The following is an 18,773-nucleotide window of genomic DNA, read 5'->3' on the forward strand; positions in this document are numbered from 1 at the left end:
ACACTCAAATTGAAATATTGTCCTTTTGTTTGAAGCAACGTTTCGATGTAAGTTTTAAATCAATCAAGTCATATCCTCTTTGCGATCAAATGAGCTAATATATTTGTTTAAAATTCAATAAAACTTAATGCCGTTAAGTTTTTCTAATGGAGGTTCAATGAATGTGAATTTTTTACAAGTTTGGACCACTAGCTAGAATATTTTCAGTTGGGATTATTATTGGTCAAATTATTAAAATACAATTTGCCTTTTAGAAACATTGCATATTTAAAACAGAACCTAAAACATCATTGTGAAGTACTAGCAATAACACAATAGGGAACTTGATCCTGATTCATCAAAAGTCTGAACTCTTTTTATTAAAACTCAATTCTCATTACAAAATTTTGACCAGAATTCATTAATGCCAAAATTGTAATATTCAATAACAATACAATAGAAGATAAATAAACCTTAATCAAGAGAGCATTTACACTCATGTTTTAAATAACAAAACAAGTTGGGCTTGTGGGCTACGTTCCTTTAAACCTTAGCCCAGACCAAACCTGCCTCCAAAGGCCCAATTTCAGGGAGTCTACCGGACGCGGTTCAACTAGCGGACACTCTTGGAACAGCTGGAGTAAAAGCCCCCCAAGTTAATTCTATACTTCATAATCAAATGGAATATGCAGTTGTATAAATATTGCAAATTATGAGCACAGAACGTCCCAACTTCTTTGCATGTGAGCTGGCAATGGAGCATCAAATTTCAAACTTTTGATGTCCGTAAAATCATAATCCCAAGACGAAACACGAGCCTGCTTTATAGCAGATGACACGTCGGGCAAAACCATTTTCTTACAATGCAAATGAAGGTTTGGCTGTTTAGCGATGATGCTCCCGTTCTCTAAATTAAGACCGAATGGAAGCGAAGTTTTGTTACCGGCCTCGACTTTATTATCAAAGTTGGTTGATAATAGATGGGCCCGGTTCCATTTTTTGTGTGCTTGCCACCCATATTTGTAGTCTCCAACTATCGGTGTTCCCAGTACCTCGGCACAATGAACTCGGAGCTTTTGCATAGAGAGTATTGTATTATTAGTACGTGCAAGATAAAAACAAGTCAAAGTCAAACAGCTAGATTTGACCTGCAAATTTGAGAGAATATTGATGAATACCTGGTGTTTTCTACCAGTGAGTGGAGAAAGCTCTAACCATGTGAGACCTGCAATAATTTAACATAAAGTATAAATAATAAGTTTGGCTCACTAAAAGCTGAAACAAGTTCGACCGGGGCTCGTTTATACATCGAACATGTGCCCCAGACTCACATATTGAGCTTGACTAGGCTCACAAACCTAAACGGCCAATTATTAATATAATATATTAAATATATGATTATATAGTAAGGGTTTGGATCATTTCAAAATTTCCATATAATTTATGAACTCTTTAACATCAATAAATTTATTTATTTATTTTATATATTAAATACTATTTAAGGGTAGTTTTGCCATTTTTATATGTAATTGTATGATTACATATACGTAAATTGGTTATTACACATGTAAACTTGGGATTACATATATGTTATCATAAAATTAATAAGATAAATGAAAAACTACCTCAAATAATATTAAATATATACAATAAGTATGTATGTATGCATGCATGTATATGTGTGTGTGTGTGTGTGCATATATATAAAATCAGTTACAAATGTATAAAAAAAATAATAATTCAATAATTAACAAACAAAAAGTGATCCGAGCTTGACTCGTTTACACCCCCCAGAGAAGAGCCAAGAACAATGTACAAACCATGAATAGAAGCATCTAGAACTCGGTATTCTGTTATGGCATGTTGGGATGCGGTTGTTGAAACATTCTCAACAACTGTAATCTGTTCTGATCGTCCGTCATCCATTACCACCTTCACAAGAAATATAAGTATTACACAAAAAATATGGAAAATAAAAAATAAAGAAATATTATTGTTAATTATTTTTGTTAATTTACTAATACTAACCTTTCCCAAAGGAACTGAAATTAGACCTTGTGGACGCCTGGGTGACCCAATTACAAGTGCCCAATACTTCCTTTGCAGGATTCTTTTTTCACTTTTTAAATCCTGCTTTGTATATAGAAAAAGAAATCAGTTCACAAAAATAGGAGCAGATTTAAATTATGAAAACTCTTACTCACAATATTGGAAGCACCGACAGTTTTCTCACGAAAAACCGAATGCAAAACAGTAGCACTAAGTTGTGTTCTACCCAAGACCAAAATACCACTGCTATCCCTATCAAGCCTGTGCACCTAAAGTCAACATGGTCAAAGTGACATAAAGATGAGGGGTAAACTGGGAAAGAACTTACCAGCCTTGGTGGTTCGGATAATTCATGTTTCAAATAAGTTGCAGCTAATTCATCTAAACTTCTTTTTATTCCAATACCACCCTGAAATATATATATATCAATATATATCAACGTACTCAGTATATCCCACCAATAGCAAAGCTATGGTAGGGTCTGAGGAGGGTAAGATGTAGGCAGCCTTACCTCTACCCCATAGGGATAGAGAGGCTGCTTCCGGTGAGACCCCCGGCTCGATAGTAGTTTTGCATCAAGCCTTAGACATAAGGCACATAGCACTCAATCATCGGGACACCAGCTGATCGGTGCATGTACCCTTATCTTTCAGCTATCAACGCCACTACATGATGCCTGATTAACCGTCCGTCACTTTTAACGTTATTTTCACGAGATTAGTAAAATAACGTCAAAATTAGTGCAATTTCACTTTTGCCCGCCCGAGGGTTCACACATATATACATCATATGTGCGCACCGCAAGCAGGAATACCACCCTGAAATATAATACTAAAATTAACATTTGTAAAAGAACAGAACAACTACAAATGGAGCATGTCTGGGTTCATTCATTTAACTTTAACTGAGCAAACAATCGGACATGAACAAGTGAAAGAATGTGGTTTTCTTGTTCGTGTCCGTTCATTAAAAAAATTAACATGTTCGTGTTTGGTTATGTTCATTCATTAACAGTATAAACAACAGGGGCGGCCCGGGGGGGGGGGGGGTGCGAGCCGCACCTTCAGACGGGGCACGTAATCTTTGGGGGCCAAAACTTTTTTATGTATATATATATTTATCGGTGAAAGATCTTGAATCAAACGGCACCGTCAATTGGTCGATTTGGTAGTTAACTGTGGTGTTTAAAGCTCGCCGGAAAATTAGCCTCGTCAGAAAAATACGCCGGAAATTCAACAGGTTTTAAGGATGAAGATGACTCAAAATCAGGTTTAAGGAATGACAAAAATAGCCATGTACTTTATTTCATAATTAAACCTATTATTTACACACTCACCCCTTTTAGTTTTGTTTTAATTATACTTCACCCTCAACTTAATAACTTTTGATTCAACAACATACCATTTCGACAATTAATCTATTAGTGTTTCGAAAATTGGGGTATTACATTAATACTATATTTTTGTTATGTTTATTGTTATAACATTAATTGTCGTTTATAAATATTAGCTTATATTTTTCGTTTTTCGTTAAGGCCTATGGGCCTTTTTTTTTTCTGGCTCGGCCGGTGTATTTAAATTTTCGGAGACAGCCCTGATAACCAAACAGTTCACGAACGTAAATAAACGAATATAAGTGAGCTAAAGGTAGTTAAAGTAATGTGAAAACAATGAGCTGAACTTAAAAAGTTATTAAAACTAGACTAAGTTGTAGTGGGCCAAAAAAAATTTAATGAATATATTAACGAACGTAAACTAGTGAACTTGAACAAACGTACACAAACAAACATGAACGAACATAAACAAACGTTAACAAACAAACAGAAATGAATTTAAAGTAATGAACATGCATGAACATATATAAACGAACATTCGTGAATATAAATGAGCAAATCAGTCAATTAGACACGTGTTCATGTTCATTCATTTAACCATAGTAATCAAAAGCACAGTGCCTCTTCGCCTAGGCGTTTATTTAAGCAAAGCACCCCTTAACCGACTCCCTTGATTACAGACGGTTTTTTAGGAAATTAGTCGGTAGTAGCTAATTTTTTTGACTTTTTAGCTTGATTTTATTTGATTTGTTTTTGATTTATCACTTAACCCAATTAAACAACTTACCTAAAATCAATCGGATTAACCATAGTAACTTCAATATTACAATGATCAACACTTGGGTTATGCAATATCACAAAGAAGCCAAGAACAGAGTTAACAGAGTTCACATACCATAATGGATTTACTCAATAGGCTAGTAACAGCAATGATCGATTCTCATGTTTATTTTAATTTTAATTACTTGAAGATGCATGTTTTTTATTAACGATTATGTAGTTGTTTTGTTTTAATCATGATGCAAATTCATGTGTAAACTGTAAAATATCGACAATCTTTCAGTTGGTGCTATATTAATTTTTAGATAATATACTAAAAAGTTTGTTTATTGTTTGTGCTATTTGAAATCTTTAATGATATATGTTGAGTGATTAGATATATAGATGTATGTTGTTTTTAGAGATTGGATTGATAAACCAGCAACTTGAAACACGTTTAAATTTTTAAGTAAATGAACAGAAGCTTTTGCACATGTGTCATTCGTTTGAACATAAAAGAACTTGCTGTGTATAAAGAAAAAATAATCAAAATTTGAATAGCTAACCTGAACAGGCATTCCCGTAGGTTTATTGATGACAATAATTGCTGAGTCCTAAAGAGTAAAAAATAAAAGAACACAAATTACAATCAGCTATCAAGTTAATATAAATAAAATAAGAATAAAAAAAGAAAAATAATTTAAAGAAAACCTTGTACAGCTCAAGATCATGAAGAAACTTTAATTCTTCTTCAGTGCAAAGACACTCAGTTTTCTCGGTTGGAAATGCTTGTACTGTGATTGGAAGATAAACTGTATCCCCATATCTCATTGAATCTTTTGCCGACACCTGATAAAAGATTAATGCAAATGAATAACCAGTTGATATACACTTATATATAAAATTTATTTAATTACCCTTTTAACTTGGCCTTCAGAAGCATGATCATCAACAGAGTTTGAACTTTCATAAGGTTTGCGACGAACCTGCAATAATTCATATAACATTGCATCAAATGATTATTTAAATTCTTGTAGGCGAAACCACCCACGTAGGTCCTTAAAGTGGCCCACATACTTCTAGGGGCATGCTTTAAAGGTACTCTTCATTTTTCAAAGTTAAAAAACGTCTAGCACCGTATCAATTCATATAATTCTCTACATCAAACTCGCTGCTATTGTAATATTGAATGTCATGTGTAAGAGTAACTACGTATCTATAGTTACTATTATATTAGGTGTCTTAATTTTTAGATACACAACTTTTAATGCTTAGTGTGCAATAACTAATGCAACGAGTAAATAGTTTAAGGAGGCAAAATAGTCTTTAATGCACAATTATATTTTTTGGTTATTCAAATACTGATGAATTACAATGCCACATCACAGTGATTTATGAAACGCAGCGTATCAACTGCAGTTATGCGCTTTCTTCACCGAATCGCGCATTTTGCACAAAATTTTAAAATAAGGTTGTAAAGCACAAATAAAACTCTGTAACTACTTGTGTAAACATGTGGCATGCGTTAGTATACAAATGATCCCAAATTTCATACATTTATGGGTCTCAATGTAGTTCTACTAAAAGGCATGATATCCCAAAAATTGGTTAAATTTCATGCATTTATGGCGATGTAACCCAACACCATTGACCCCGTCTCATATCTGAAACCGTGAGTTTGAGATGGTTATAGAAGATTTCCTATTATACTAAATAAACTCCCCCCCCCCCCCCTAAAAGAAAATAAAACTAACGTATCTACTCTTTCAAACAGAAGACTCGTAACTTAACACGCTTTATATCCCAACACCCAAACCACTTGAGCCTTTGATCATACATCCGTACCGCATAGTGTCATGTCACCCAAATCACATTATGAATTTTTCAAAAAATCAATTTCCACTTCCAATTCAAATTCAAGTTCCAATTCCGACCCGAATCACATTATGACTTTTTCAAAGAATCCATTCCATTTCCTTTATCGGGATGTATTACCTGTCGCAATCGAAAGAGCTTTTGCACGAGGGACCTCGGAAGCTGCGGGCAACACCGCATAACCCATTTGATCGCCGTTTCATCTCCGTTAACCGTTGGCTGTCGTTTTCTTCCGGAAATATGTTTCCCCAATGAAGCGCCGTTAACGGTGGCATTGAACGGCGGCAAGGTTAACCACTTGCCTTTCTTCTTCTTCTGGTCTTCAGGTTTAATAAACGCCGTTGAGTTGGTTTCGGTGTGAATGTGTTGGTGTGGTGAGGTTAATGTTCTCGCGCCGCCGTATGCCGACGGTGGTCTGAAAAGGAATCGCCGGAGTTGAGAGAGGGCCGGCATGTTTGTTTCAGTTTTAATTTTTAATTTGGGGGTTTAGGGTTTTGTCTTAAAATGTAACAAATTTTATTCTTTTACTTGTATTTTTTTATTTATTTTCGTTATCAAAACGATTAGTTGTACCAGGAGCTCAATATGGGTTTAGGGTTTTCTTAAGTATAGATAAGTTTCACATTAAGGGTGAAGTGGAGATGATCGGGTGTGTCTGTCGATGATTTGTCAATGATTCGAATTGGTCGTTTAAAAATTTTAGCTTTTTTTACTTTGATTTATTGCATTAACGATGGTGACGTGTCTTTTCAGGTGAGAATTGCATAATCATATAAACATATGCACGTGCACGTAGTTCTTTAAAGAAAATATAAAGCTTGAGAAATTAGCCATATTGCATGTTCTTTATTTCTAGAGAAAATCCCAATTTGACTCCTTGGGTAATATCGTCGCGAGATGGAATAACCACTGAAAACGAATTTGCGAAGTTTGTACTGTTGTGAAATTTGGGCGAGCTCAGTCTGTACCCTTTCGTTAGATATTTGCGTTAACCTCCGTTAAGTTGGAGGGTGCTTTAGACTTTTTACAAATATAAATTAGGTGATATATCTAAACCATTCTGTTTACTATCTTTTTCTTGAGCTCGGAAAACCGGCTTGCCGGGAAAAATGTTAGTCCTCCACCGGGTATTCCTCCACCTCTCCTTCCTCAACACTCTTCGTCAACCTCTCATTCCTTCCACCTTCCCATCTTTCCTTAATCTAATCAATTTTCTCTATTATATACACACACATCTTCACCTTCCTCCACACACTTCACCATCTTCACCGAACACCACTGCCACCGCCGCACCTCCACCCTCCGGCTCCCATCCGATCACCACCGCCGCACCTCCACTCCTGTCTGAACACCACCACTCCCGTCTGAACACCACCACTCCCGTCCGATCACCCGTCGCACCACTCCCGACCTCACAATGGTTTTGGTCTTGAACGTCAACTTCAATCGGGCTCTCTTTGGAGTCCCGATTGAAGTCAATCTTCGAATCCGGGTCCGGATTCGAAGAATTTCAGTTCGTTTGTTGGTTATGTTCACAGGCGAAGCCCGAATCGCTTTCCGACAAAGGTGGAATCTCGACCCGCTTCTCCTTCCGTAGTGTTCGGGTTCGGCTCGTTATATGCAAAATCCCGATGTTTATAATTCGGGTGTTTTGTTATATGTATGTTTGTATGTATTTGGTTATGTATTGTGTTTGTGTTATATATATAAAAGATATGTTTTTCTTCATTGTGTTCGGGGTGGGTTTCGGTTCATTTGGTTGTCTTCATTGTGTTCGGGTCCGGGTCCGGGCTCGGGTTTGGGTTCGTTTGGTTGTTTTCGAGGTCGGTTCGGGTGAAAAGTTTATAAAAAAGTGAAATATATCGGCTCGTTTGGTTGTTTTCGGGGTCGGTTTGGGTGAAAAGTTTATAAAAAAGTGAAATATATCGGCTCGTTTGGTTGTTTTCGGGGTTGGATCGGGTAAAAAGTTTATAAAAAGGGAAATATATCGGCTCGTTTGGTTATTTTCGGGGTCGGTTCGGGTGAAAAGTTTATAAAAAACGGGTATTTTAAAATTTGGAGGGAATTAAGTTTCAGGGGTACACTTGTAAATTATATGAAACGCAGATCTTCTAATTGCGCAGCTTAAAAGGGCATATTAGTCATTACACAGGTCAACTGGATGGTCAACTAACGGAAGGGCACAGACTGAGCCCGCCCAAATTTCACAACAGTACGAACTTCGCAAATTCATTTTCAGTGGTTATTCCATCTCGCGACGATATTACCCAGGGAGTCAAGTGCTAATTTTCTCCTATTTCTATTATATTATCACCTTCTTTTAGATTGTTTTAGTGTATGGCATTTAGAACAAATGCATGTAGTGTATATGCATATACATTATACAGATACAAGGGATAAATACCTCGTATTTCTCAATATGTTATTAGTATATGTGGTTGATATATATGTGGTGGTTTTTTTAGTACGCGACACATGATTAAAGTCTGAATCAAAACTACAAAAATAGAATCACCTTATTCAAAGTTTGGTAGACAAAGCAAACAATAAAGGACATAACACCAACGTGTTTAGAAACTATTGAAAATGAAGACTACATTTCCATGAGTATGGTAAATTGAGTTGTGCTACGTGATTGAATTTTGTGATCAATATTTGAAATTTTCATCAATCAATAGTATATGTGATTGAAGAGGCTACCTCAGATTCGATCACATAAGGCCCAAGGAGTAATGGTAAGATAAGCAAGCCCAAGAAGTAAGGCCCAGTCCAATGATACCCAGTGCACACCAAGATAAGGACTGAGGTCAACGAGAGACCAGTCGATATTGGTCTGACGCTCGACAGAACTGGAGCATACGTACTCCTAGAGGAAAGGACATGTCCAACGGATAATAGCGAGCCCCATGTTGAAGTCAGACGAGGAAGGGAAAACACCACTGGACAATAGGCTATACCCTAGAGTTAACGGTCCCGGAAAAGATTCCTCCGGGACACTATATATGTACATGTTCTTATTTTAATAGGGTATGTTCAATCAATATAACGAAAAACTACCAGCCACCGGCATACGGTTATCCTTGGCTAAAAAAAATAAACCAGACTTCACACACACACACACCTACAATCTTAGAATAATTCACTTGAGGTCTCAACATTGGCGCCATCCGTCGGACCTGTGTAAATAATAGTCCCACCCACAGTTTTAGGCAAGATGACTAGCCTGAATCCAGATGGTAAACCGTTGACAATCAAATCCATTTCTAACGATGAAAGTGCGCCAGTAACGATGGCAGGAGATGGAGTAACAGATCTGCCCAAAACAGGTCCTTCCCCGGGAAGCCTGCCAGAAACCGAAGGACTGGTGTTGGTCGAAGACGAGACGGAGGAGGAAAACCAAAGGCCAAGAGCTGAAAAGGGAAAGATCTCCAGGGAACATGGGAGATACCCCCCGAGTTTGTACGAGCCCAAAAGGACGCACTCAAAGAGTGCCTAGAAGAGCAAGAGAAGAAGGAGAAAATCATGGCGGTCAAGACACGTCTATCGTTCGAAACACCAGGCCGGAGGAAGAGGAGGAGCCTAGGAGCATTCAGAGTAAGGATTCTAATGTCCTTTTGGATTCCCTGGTCACTCTTTTTTCCTCCGTCAAGGAAAAAGAGAAGAAAAAATCCATGCCTGATACACTAGACACTCCATACCGCCCGTCTGACACGTCCGTTGTATCCAAATTCACTCGACGGATAGTGGAGGCCACCCTACCTCCTAAGCTCCGTTACCCATCCACTGTGGACAAGTATGACGGAACTCAGGACCCAGAAGATTATCTGCACGCCTCCCGAGGAGCAGGAATGGTAAGTGGGTGGTCCATGCCGGCCTGGTGCCTGCATCTCCATCTCCTCAATCTCCTCCATCTCCATTATCATTATCACTGGATTCCTCAGAATCCTCATCATCTTCCTCCTCCTCTGAGGTTAACTCAGGCACATGCATAATCTCTAATCATGGTTGACTAACCACGACAATATCTCAAATTCAGCATCAGGATTGAATCTGCTTGTGCTAGCCAGATTAGCAATCCGCTTGTATGTGTTTGGATTATGCAGTACATGTGTTGTACCCATCGTGGGTAAATATTGTAGTTCATGATTGAAGATTATCTTCAAAAATCTGGGATAGGACAGAAATTTGTCTTTGTTCGACTTCTTAAGGATGCTCACCATTCCTTCGAAAATCATCTTAGAGAAGTTGAATGGCAGATCATAGACAAAAGCAACTGTGGCGTTGGCCAAATCATGACTCATAAGAGTCCAAGAACCCTTCCTAGGGTCAAACCCCTGAATAAGATGGTGAATCAAGAATCTGTATAAATTTGGGAACATTCCCTTTTGGAATTGTCCCCCCTTCACATTCCCTTGGTACCCCCATTTTATGCACAAATATCTTTAGTAGATGATCGGTTGTAAAGTGAATCAGATTGTGATAATCATCATGTAATTGGAGACATCTTCTGATCATTCTTTCAGTTATCATTATCTCCTGCCTTGCTACGGTAGCTTCTATATGCCTACCATTTATGTCATCGATTAATTGAGCTGAGCCCCAGAAATCTAATGATTGATTTCTATATATCACGGGGCACTCTATCAAGGCAAAGCTTATATTTGACAGTTGTAGCCATCTTATCATCCGAGCCACGTCCTCATTATCAGGAGTAATTTGCAATAAAGCACACATGTTGTGCTTGTGCTCAAATGGATATCGCGGTTCATCTTCGTTAGCCATATCTGAACACATAAACAAAAACAACATATTTAAAGTAGATATTAGTCATAATGCTCATAACTTTTATCAATTTAGGTTATAATTTGAAGAAAGAGTAAAGAAATGTCTTTTGAACCTAATCTTCGACAAATTTATAACCTACACAAGAAACAGAGAGTTAGTAAAAATGAATAATCAATGCCCATTATTACTCAATCGTGGTCGGAAAACACTTAATTGATGCTTACCGAGTTGGATTGTGTGGGCTGATAAACTAGGGTTAGGAATTTTGAGATTAAGTCGTTTGATATTCTAAAACGAGAGCAAGTGTGGAAGGAGAGGGAAGTGAGAGCGATGAAAATTTCACTAACTCCCTCTTTTATACCTTTTTGAAAGTGGGTTTAAATGCATTTTGGCATGTAGTGAGTTAATAACTGTCAAACAGTAACATTACCCATTAAATATATTCACATTTAAAACCTTGCTCGATAAAGTTCATTTAGCAAACCTTGCTTGTAAAAGTCAGTTTTTACAAAGCTTCTAGGTATATTCCACTTTCTCAAAGCTTGCTCGTTTCAGAGTTATTTCAGAATATAAAGTATTTTAGAAATTAATCTAAGTAAAATGAAGGAAGCTTACTCGAAATACAAGATTGCTCGAGAAATAAATTACAAGACTAATAATCAAGTATACATCATCAAATAGGCAACCTTGCTAGGAATCAATTAAGAATCCCAAAAATAATATCTTAGACATATTCCTAATTGTCAACCTTGCTCGAATGTCTGACTAACTCAAACCTTACCCGAAAATGTATAAACAGTTAGCAAATAATCATTCAAGTAACTTGGTATACATAGTGTGCTCGAGACACTGTTGAAAAAGCAAAGTGTGCTAGAGATGAGTTCTAGACACAAAGTGTACTCGAAAAGCAAAAGTTTGAAGAAATTACCAAGTATGTTGAGAGAACACTTGAAAATTTCGTAGTGTGCTCGAAACATAAAGTGTGCCCGGGAAACTAGGTTTGCCCGAAACACTTGTAACTTCAAAGAAACATATTCAAATTCACATAATCATCAAGTGTGCTTGAATTTAAGTGTACTTGAACATAATAAGATAAATTCAAGTACACACTCAAAATCACAAAGCTTGCTAGAATGAATTCAAACAGCTAACCAATCACATAAGTGTGCTAGACAGTCTATATACATTAAAGCTTGCTGGAAGTAACATGTTCAATTACAAAGCTTGCTAGACTGACTTACAACAACCTATAAAACAAATAAGTGTGCTAGAAAGTTCAGAAATCAACAAAGCTTGCTAGTGAACAATATAATCAAACATATCAAATAGCTTGCTAGTAACAGTTATACTCTTAATCAAAGCACTAAAGTATGCTGGAAAGTCTTGATTAGATAAAAGCTTGCTTGTAAACATCAAATTCAAACATAATCAAATATCAAGCCTGTTTGGAAAATTAAAAAATTTGAAGTAAAGTAGTAAACTCTACCCGAAAAGTGTAAACCCTTCAAAGTATGCTCGGAAAGGATAAACTTAGACCAAAATGCCTAAGTATGTTCGAAAAGGTTACAAAACATCAAACCTTACTCGAAAATACATATTCAAACCTTTTGAAGGTAAAATGCAACTCTTTTTGACTTAAAACAATTATCAAACATATTTTTCATTAAAGATCATTGTGTAAGAGCAAATGGTGCATTAAGAGATCAAATTTCAGTTATGTTTCCTTAACACATTTTCTATCTTATTCTGAAAAGATCTCAAGAATGAGATCATATTGACTAAGTAGCTTTCTCAATACTTCATTCTCAGCATTATTATGACAGTATAGACATGTTAACAACATATCTAGACTTAGCATGAATTTCATTTCTTTGGTGATATGATTAATGTTCAATTAAGATGCATAAAACTCAATGGACAACACATATTGTTTTCTGATGCTCCATATATATTCTCAAGGCTTATTTGGCTTTCTCCAGATCACCCCAATTTGACTTTGACTCCCTGGATTTGGTTAAAAACTTTTAATGACAGAACTTATGATTTTTTTAAACTTGTGAACATATAACAACATTGTGTTGTTTGATCAGCTTTGTGTTCACTTTTGTTCTTTGTCATTCTTTGAATGAATACTTCATTTTGGGGTCCAAATACCAATGGGCTCGTGTATGACTGGATAATCACTTTTCTGCCAATCATTCGGAGAGATTTATATTGGAACATGCATAGACAATAATGTAACTCCACATTAAGCTTAGCAGATTCTTTATGTTTATATCACCTTAGATTTTACATATCATGGGAAAGCAACCATACACGTTAATGACTGTACTAAGTGCCTTTTTAGCCTATTAAATCCACATGATTGGCTAAGTAGTCAATGTCCTATCATTTCCCAAATTTAAAATTTTCAGTCACCCCAATTACTCTTAGCTTTCAGGTGAATGGCTATCCTGTTTGTCTACAAGTAGTCAACAGGACCAAACACATAAGTAAATACATGTCCTTTTGGCTTAGAGTTAATGGCATAATTTTAAGTGAAAGAACAAATTACATTTGCCCCCGAATGCTTGCAGTCTTTGGATTAGTGGCTATCCATTAAATCTATAAATAGATGACATGACCAAACATATACAAGTATATGCTCCTCTGACTTGAGCAAACGACATAATTTTAAGCAAAAATAACTCTTTTGAGTCTTCATTGAAAATTCTCTTTTAAGCATCTATAAAGCTTTGAACTGAATAGTATTATCATATCTCTTCACCATAAACAACTTGCTCTGTTTTATCAAAAAATGTTTTGATCAAAACTTTTCTTAACGGATTTCATTTAAGCATATCATTTTGACACAAAAACACATTTTGACACAAAGACAAGCAACATATTCAAATCTTAACCACAAATGATATTATCAGAACAAGCAAACTTCACAGAAAGCATAGTCTAACAAATCCTAGCAACATCATCAGATCAGATTACTCACATATTCATACACTCAATTATGACAACAAATAAACATATAATCAAGTTTGTCAATTCAGAATACTTATCATGACATCCTACAAGTCAACTGATAAACAAGCATAAGCATCAAAGATACCTAATTTGCACAGATAATCAATTAAGCGCATATCAGTTAGCATCAAAAGTATCATATTCAATCACTCACAAAAATCATTTAGATCCTCTATCAGTATGATCAATTAGCACATAGAGGCACACAACATTCATTGAGACTTTGAAAAGATAGTCAGTTTGCACAACAAGCACACATCGTGAATCAGACTTCATTAGAGTTGATCATGCCCAGGGTTTTCAGAAGAAAGTTGAACCTGTTTCTATCAAGTGGTTTTGTGAATAGGTCAGCCAAATTATCACTTGTATCAACTCTTTTGACCTCAATTAAACCCTTTTCACTGCAATCCGTTATGAAGTGATGTCTGATTTCAATGTTCTTAGTTTTGGAATGTTGTACTGGATTCTTAACAATAAAAGATGCAGCAGTGTTATCAATGTAAATAGGGGTGTTTAAGAAATTCAGACCATAATCCAGCATCTGATTCTGAATCCAGAGGACTTGTGCACAGCAGGCAGATGCAACAATATACTCAGCTTCTGCAGTTGAGATTGACATTGTAATCTGTTTCTTGCATTTCCATGACACCAATCTGTCTCCCAAAAATTGACAACCTCCAAAAGTAGACTTCCTGCTCATATTGCACCCATCATAGTCACTATCTGTGAAGGCAGTTAGATCAAATGACTGGTTCTTTGGGTACCAAATTCCCAAATCTGGTCTTCCCTTCAAATATTTAAAGATCCTCTTTATTGCATTCATGTGAGAAACTTTAGGACTTGACTAAAATATTGCACAGACACACACAGCAAACATGACATCTGGCCTTAAAGCAGTCAAATACATCAGAGATCCAATTTTAGCTTTGTATTCATGTTCATCCACTGGCTCCCCCTTTTCATCTGCTATCATCTTTTCATTTGGATCCATAGGAGTTGAAGCAGTCTTAAGATCATTACACTTGAATTTGTCTAGTATGTCTTGCACATACTTAGACTGGTAGATGAAAATCCCATCAGTCTTCTGTTGAACTTGCAATCCAAGGAAGAAGTTCATTTCTCCCATTGAGCTCATACTGTACTTGGATTTCATTACCTCTTCAAACTCCTACACTTCTGTTCATTGGTTGACCCAAATATAATGTCATCCACATAAACTTGCAACAAGAGCAAATCTCTTCCTTTCTTCTTGTAAAAGAGGGTTTTGTCAATAGCTCCCATTTGGAAACCATTTTCAAGTAGATGATTTGATAACTCATCATACCAAGCTCTAGGAGCTTGATGAAGTCCATACAAGGCTTTGTTTAACTTATACACCTTGTTAGGATAAACAAGGTCCTCAAAACCTGGTGGTTGAGATACATACACCTCCTCTTATATTTTTACATTTAAGAAAGCAGATTTGACATCAAACTGGAATACCCTTATATTCTTTGAGGCAGCACAAGCTAAGAAATATCTTATTGCTTCAAGTCTTGCAACTGGTGTAAAGACTTCCTCAAAGTCAATCCCTTCTTTTTATAGGCATCCCAATGCAACAAGTCTAGCTTTGTTCTTAATCACAATACCTCTTTCATCCCTTTTATTCATGAAAACCCATTTGGTTCAAATTGCATATCTGTTTCTTGGCCTATCTACAAGTTCCCACACTTGCAAATCTTTGAATTGAGCTAACTCCTCTTGCATAGCCTCTACCCAACTGTTGTCGTTCAATGCTTGAACAATGTTCTTTGGTTCAATTTGGGATAGAAAGCAAGAGTACAAACAAATGTTTGCAGATTCAGAATGACTTCTTGTAATGCTTTCATTTATATCTCCAATGATGTTCTCAGAAGGGTGATTCTTTTCAACATAAGAGGTTTGAACTATCATATCAGTAGACACAATAGTGTCAAGATTTGATTCATTGAGATCAGGTTCATCAATGACCAAATCAGTTGTTGTATTATTAACTTCAGGTGCTTCCTCATTGTTCTGCTGTGAGGTTGATGCACCATTGTTTCCTAAATTCAATTTTTCAAACAAATCTTGAAATCTTTCTCTTCTTGCACTCTCTTCTTCAGTTCCTTGGTTGCTTGGATCTTCCTCATTCAGAACTTGATCATTTTGCACTACCTCATTGTCTTGATTATCATTTTCCTGAACTTGTTCTAGACTCTGATTATGTTCTTAATCATTATCTTGAATTTGTTCAATATTTGCACTTGAGGGATCCTTTATGAATGTATATTCACTTTCTTTACCTGCAACCTTGTTCCATAACTTTTTCAAGTCTAATGTCTTCTAATTTGACTCTTCAATCACACTGGTCTTGTAAAATGATTCATCAAAGTCTTCAGGATAAATCTTGAAAGACTTGATCAATTTCTCAAGATCAACATCCATGCTGCACCATCAACTGTGTTGAACTGATTTTCATTAAAGATTACATCAGATGATTCAATCACACTCAAATTATCTTTCACATATAATCTGTAGGTCTTTGAGTGTGTAGAGTAGCCAACAAAGAAGCAATCCAAGAATTTTGCTTGAAATTTGTTTAAATAATCCTTGGTGTTCAAAAGTGAAAATTTGCATCCAAATGGCTTGAGAAACTTGATGTAGGGCTTTATTTTAAACAAGATTTCATAAGGAGTCTTGTCTTGACTTTTGTTGAGAAGTACTCTATTCTGAACATAGCAGGCTGTGTTAATGGCTTTTGCCCAAAAGGTAAGAGGAAAATAAGCATCTGCTAGCATGGTTTTTGCAGCTTCAATGAGTGTTATGTTCCTTCTTTCTGCAACACCATTTTGTTAAGGAGTTCTAGGAGTTGAGAATTGCTGAAGTATTCCTTTTGTATTGCAGAATTTTTCCATAACTCCATTCTTGAACTCAGTACCATTGTCACTTCTCATTACTTTTACCCTTGCATCCAGTTGATTCTCAATCCTAGTTACACATTTCATAATCAACTCAGCAGTCTCATCTTTTGTACTTAGGAAATAAACCCAAGTGTATCTTGAAAAATCATCAATGGTCACAAGGCAATATCTTTTATTTCCAATGCTTGGTACACTCACACGACCAAAGAGATCCATGTGGAGCATTTCAAGTACTTGATCAATTGTGTTGATGAGTTTAGTCCTGTGTGAAGACTTGCGCTGCTCTCCCTTTTGACATGAGATACAATTTTCATCCAACTTGAACTCCCTAGTAGGTAAACCAATGACATGCTCACCTTTGACTAGTTTGTTCATGTTCTTGAGATTGACATGACACATCTTTCTGTGCCACAATTTTGACTCATTTTCAATGGCTTTTGAAACAAAACATGTATCACCCCTTGAAACAACATCTTTCATGTTCAGTTCATATAAATTGCCATTCCTTGGGGCCATCATCATAATCATATCTGGTGGGATTACAAATTCAGGTCTTAAGATGAAACAGTGCGAGTCATCAAAACCAACCGTATAATCTTTGTCACACATTTGTGAAATGCTCAAAAGGTTATATCGTAGCCCTTCCACATAGAAGACATTGTCAAATGTGACTTTACCATTGGTCAAGATCCCTTTTCCAACTATTTTTCCACCATTTTCATCACTACCAAATGCTACTGGATCCTCAAACTTCTCTTCATAGTTGACAAGTGACCTCTTGTCACAAGTCATGTGCCTAGAACATCCACTATCCATGTACCATACTTCATTCAGTGGAGTGAACTGTTCCTGCACATACAAAGAAAGTTGTTAGTGAGTGATGAAGTGCAAGCTGAATCAACTTGCAAATCATTCTTTTCATTGACAATTATTGCATTGGATGTGATAACAGTTGGTTTAAGATCTTCATGTACAACTTCACAATCTTCAGATTTGTCGGTTTCATAACCACTCTCTACTTGGCTTTGCACACAAGGAATTTTGCTTTGGCAATCTTGGACTACATAATCCTTTGTGTTTGAGTAATCTCTTACAACAAAATTCTTTTTCTCCTGAACTTCACCCCTTGCCTTCCAAAGAAATCCCTGAGGTTCAAATCCATGCTTTAATATGAACTTTTCATCACCAGTTAATTCAGTTGGTTTCTTTCTAGAAAAGACACCTTTGTTCCCTTTCTTTTCATTGTTAAGTGAATTTTGAGAATCATAAGATTTAACTGATTTTGAGTCTTGATTGGGGATAATTCTCAATGGTTGAAAGTTCTTATTCACAGCTATTTCAGATTTCTTGGGAAGGATGTTTCTTTTGACTTGTTCAGTCACATTTTTCTTTGGTTTCTCTTCACCTTTCCCTTTCTTCTTAACAATGTTATCAGTTTGTTGCCTTGATTTGCTTCCAACTTCCTTCTCACACAGTTTTCCCTTACCCAAGTATTCGTCATACTTATGTTTGTAAAGCTCAAAGTTTTGACCAAACTTTGTTTCATTTGGAACATGAAAAGGTTTGAAGGTGAATCTTTCATTACAGGAATCAGTGTGATGACCATATTCATCACACTTTTTGCACCATACCTTTCCCTTGAAGTTTTCATGAGAATTTCCCTTTTTGAATCTTTCACTTGGTCTAGGTGGTTTGATCCCAAGTGTTTTCTGATTTTTCAATCCATCAAAATCAATTGAAAAAGGTACAAACTCTTCAAATTTGATATATTGTCTCTCAGTTTTGCTCTTCACAAAAACAATTTTCTGCAAATTCAGAGGCTCTTCATCCAAGTTTCCTTTGTGTCTTAACTGCCTTTTCTCATACTCTTTCATAGTCTCAACTTCTCCAATGTTAAGCACTTCATGGCTAGAGAAAACTGGGTAAACTGGAATGAAGTTGTCACCAACAACTTGTTTTAGTGACCTTTTCTTGTTATCACTTATCCTTTTCAAAACAGCCTTGCTTGGTGGCCTCACTGCATTATAGCTCACCTTTGTCCTTTCACATATGTC

General features: G+C 36.3%; 1 protein-coding gene across 1 annotated transcript; it reads right to left on the bottom strand.

Moving 5' to 3' along the window:
• Nucleotides 1-250: 250 nt before the first annotated feature.
• Nucleotides 251-6,582, bottom strand: LOC143605335 (RNA pseudouridine synthase 4, mitochondrial-like). Its single transcript, XM_077081490.1, has 10 exons — nt 6,116-6,582; nt 5,038-5,106; nt 4,832-4,969; nt 4,687-4,734; nt 2,357-2,437; nt 2,184-2,297; nt 2,008-2,109; nt 1,800-1,911; nt 1,158-1,204; nt 251-1,052 (listed from the first exon to the last, which is right to left on the bottom strand). Exons 1-10 carry the CDS (start codon nt 6,446-6,448, stop codon nt 690-692), a joined length of 1,407 nt encoding a protein of 468 aa, XP_076937605.1. The 5' UTR covers nt 6,449-6,582; the 3' UTR covers nt 251-689.
• Nucleotides 6,583-18,773: the final 12,191 nt, after the last annotated feature.

The sequence above is a fragment of the Bidens hawaiensis genome, unplaced genomic scaffold (genome assembly GCF_021521415.1).
Source record: "Bidens hawaiensis isolate Kalapana, Puna unplaced genomic scaffold, B.hawaiensis_p1.1 tig00069048_1, whole genome shotgun sequence".
Classification (NCBI taxonomy): Eukaryota; Viridiplantae; Streptophyta; class Magnoliopsida; order Asterales; family Asteraceae; genus Bidens; species Bidens hawaiensis.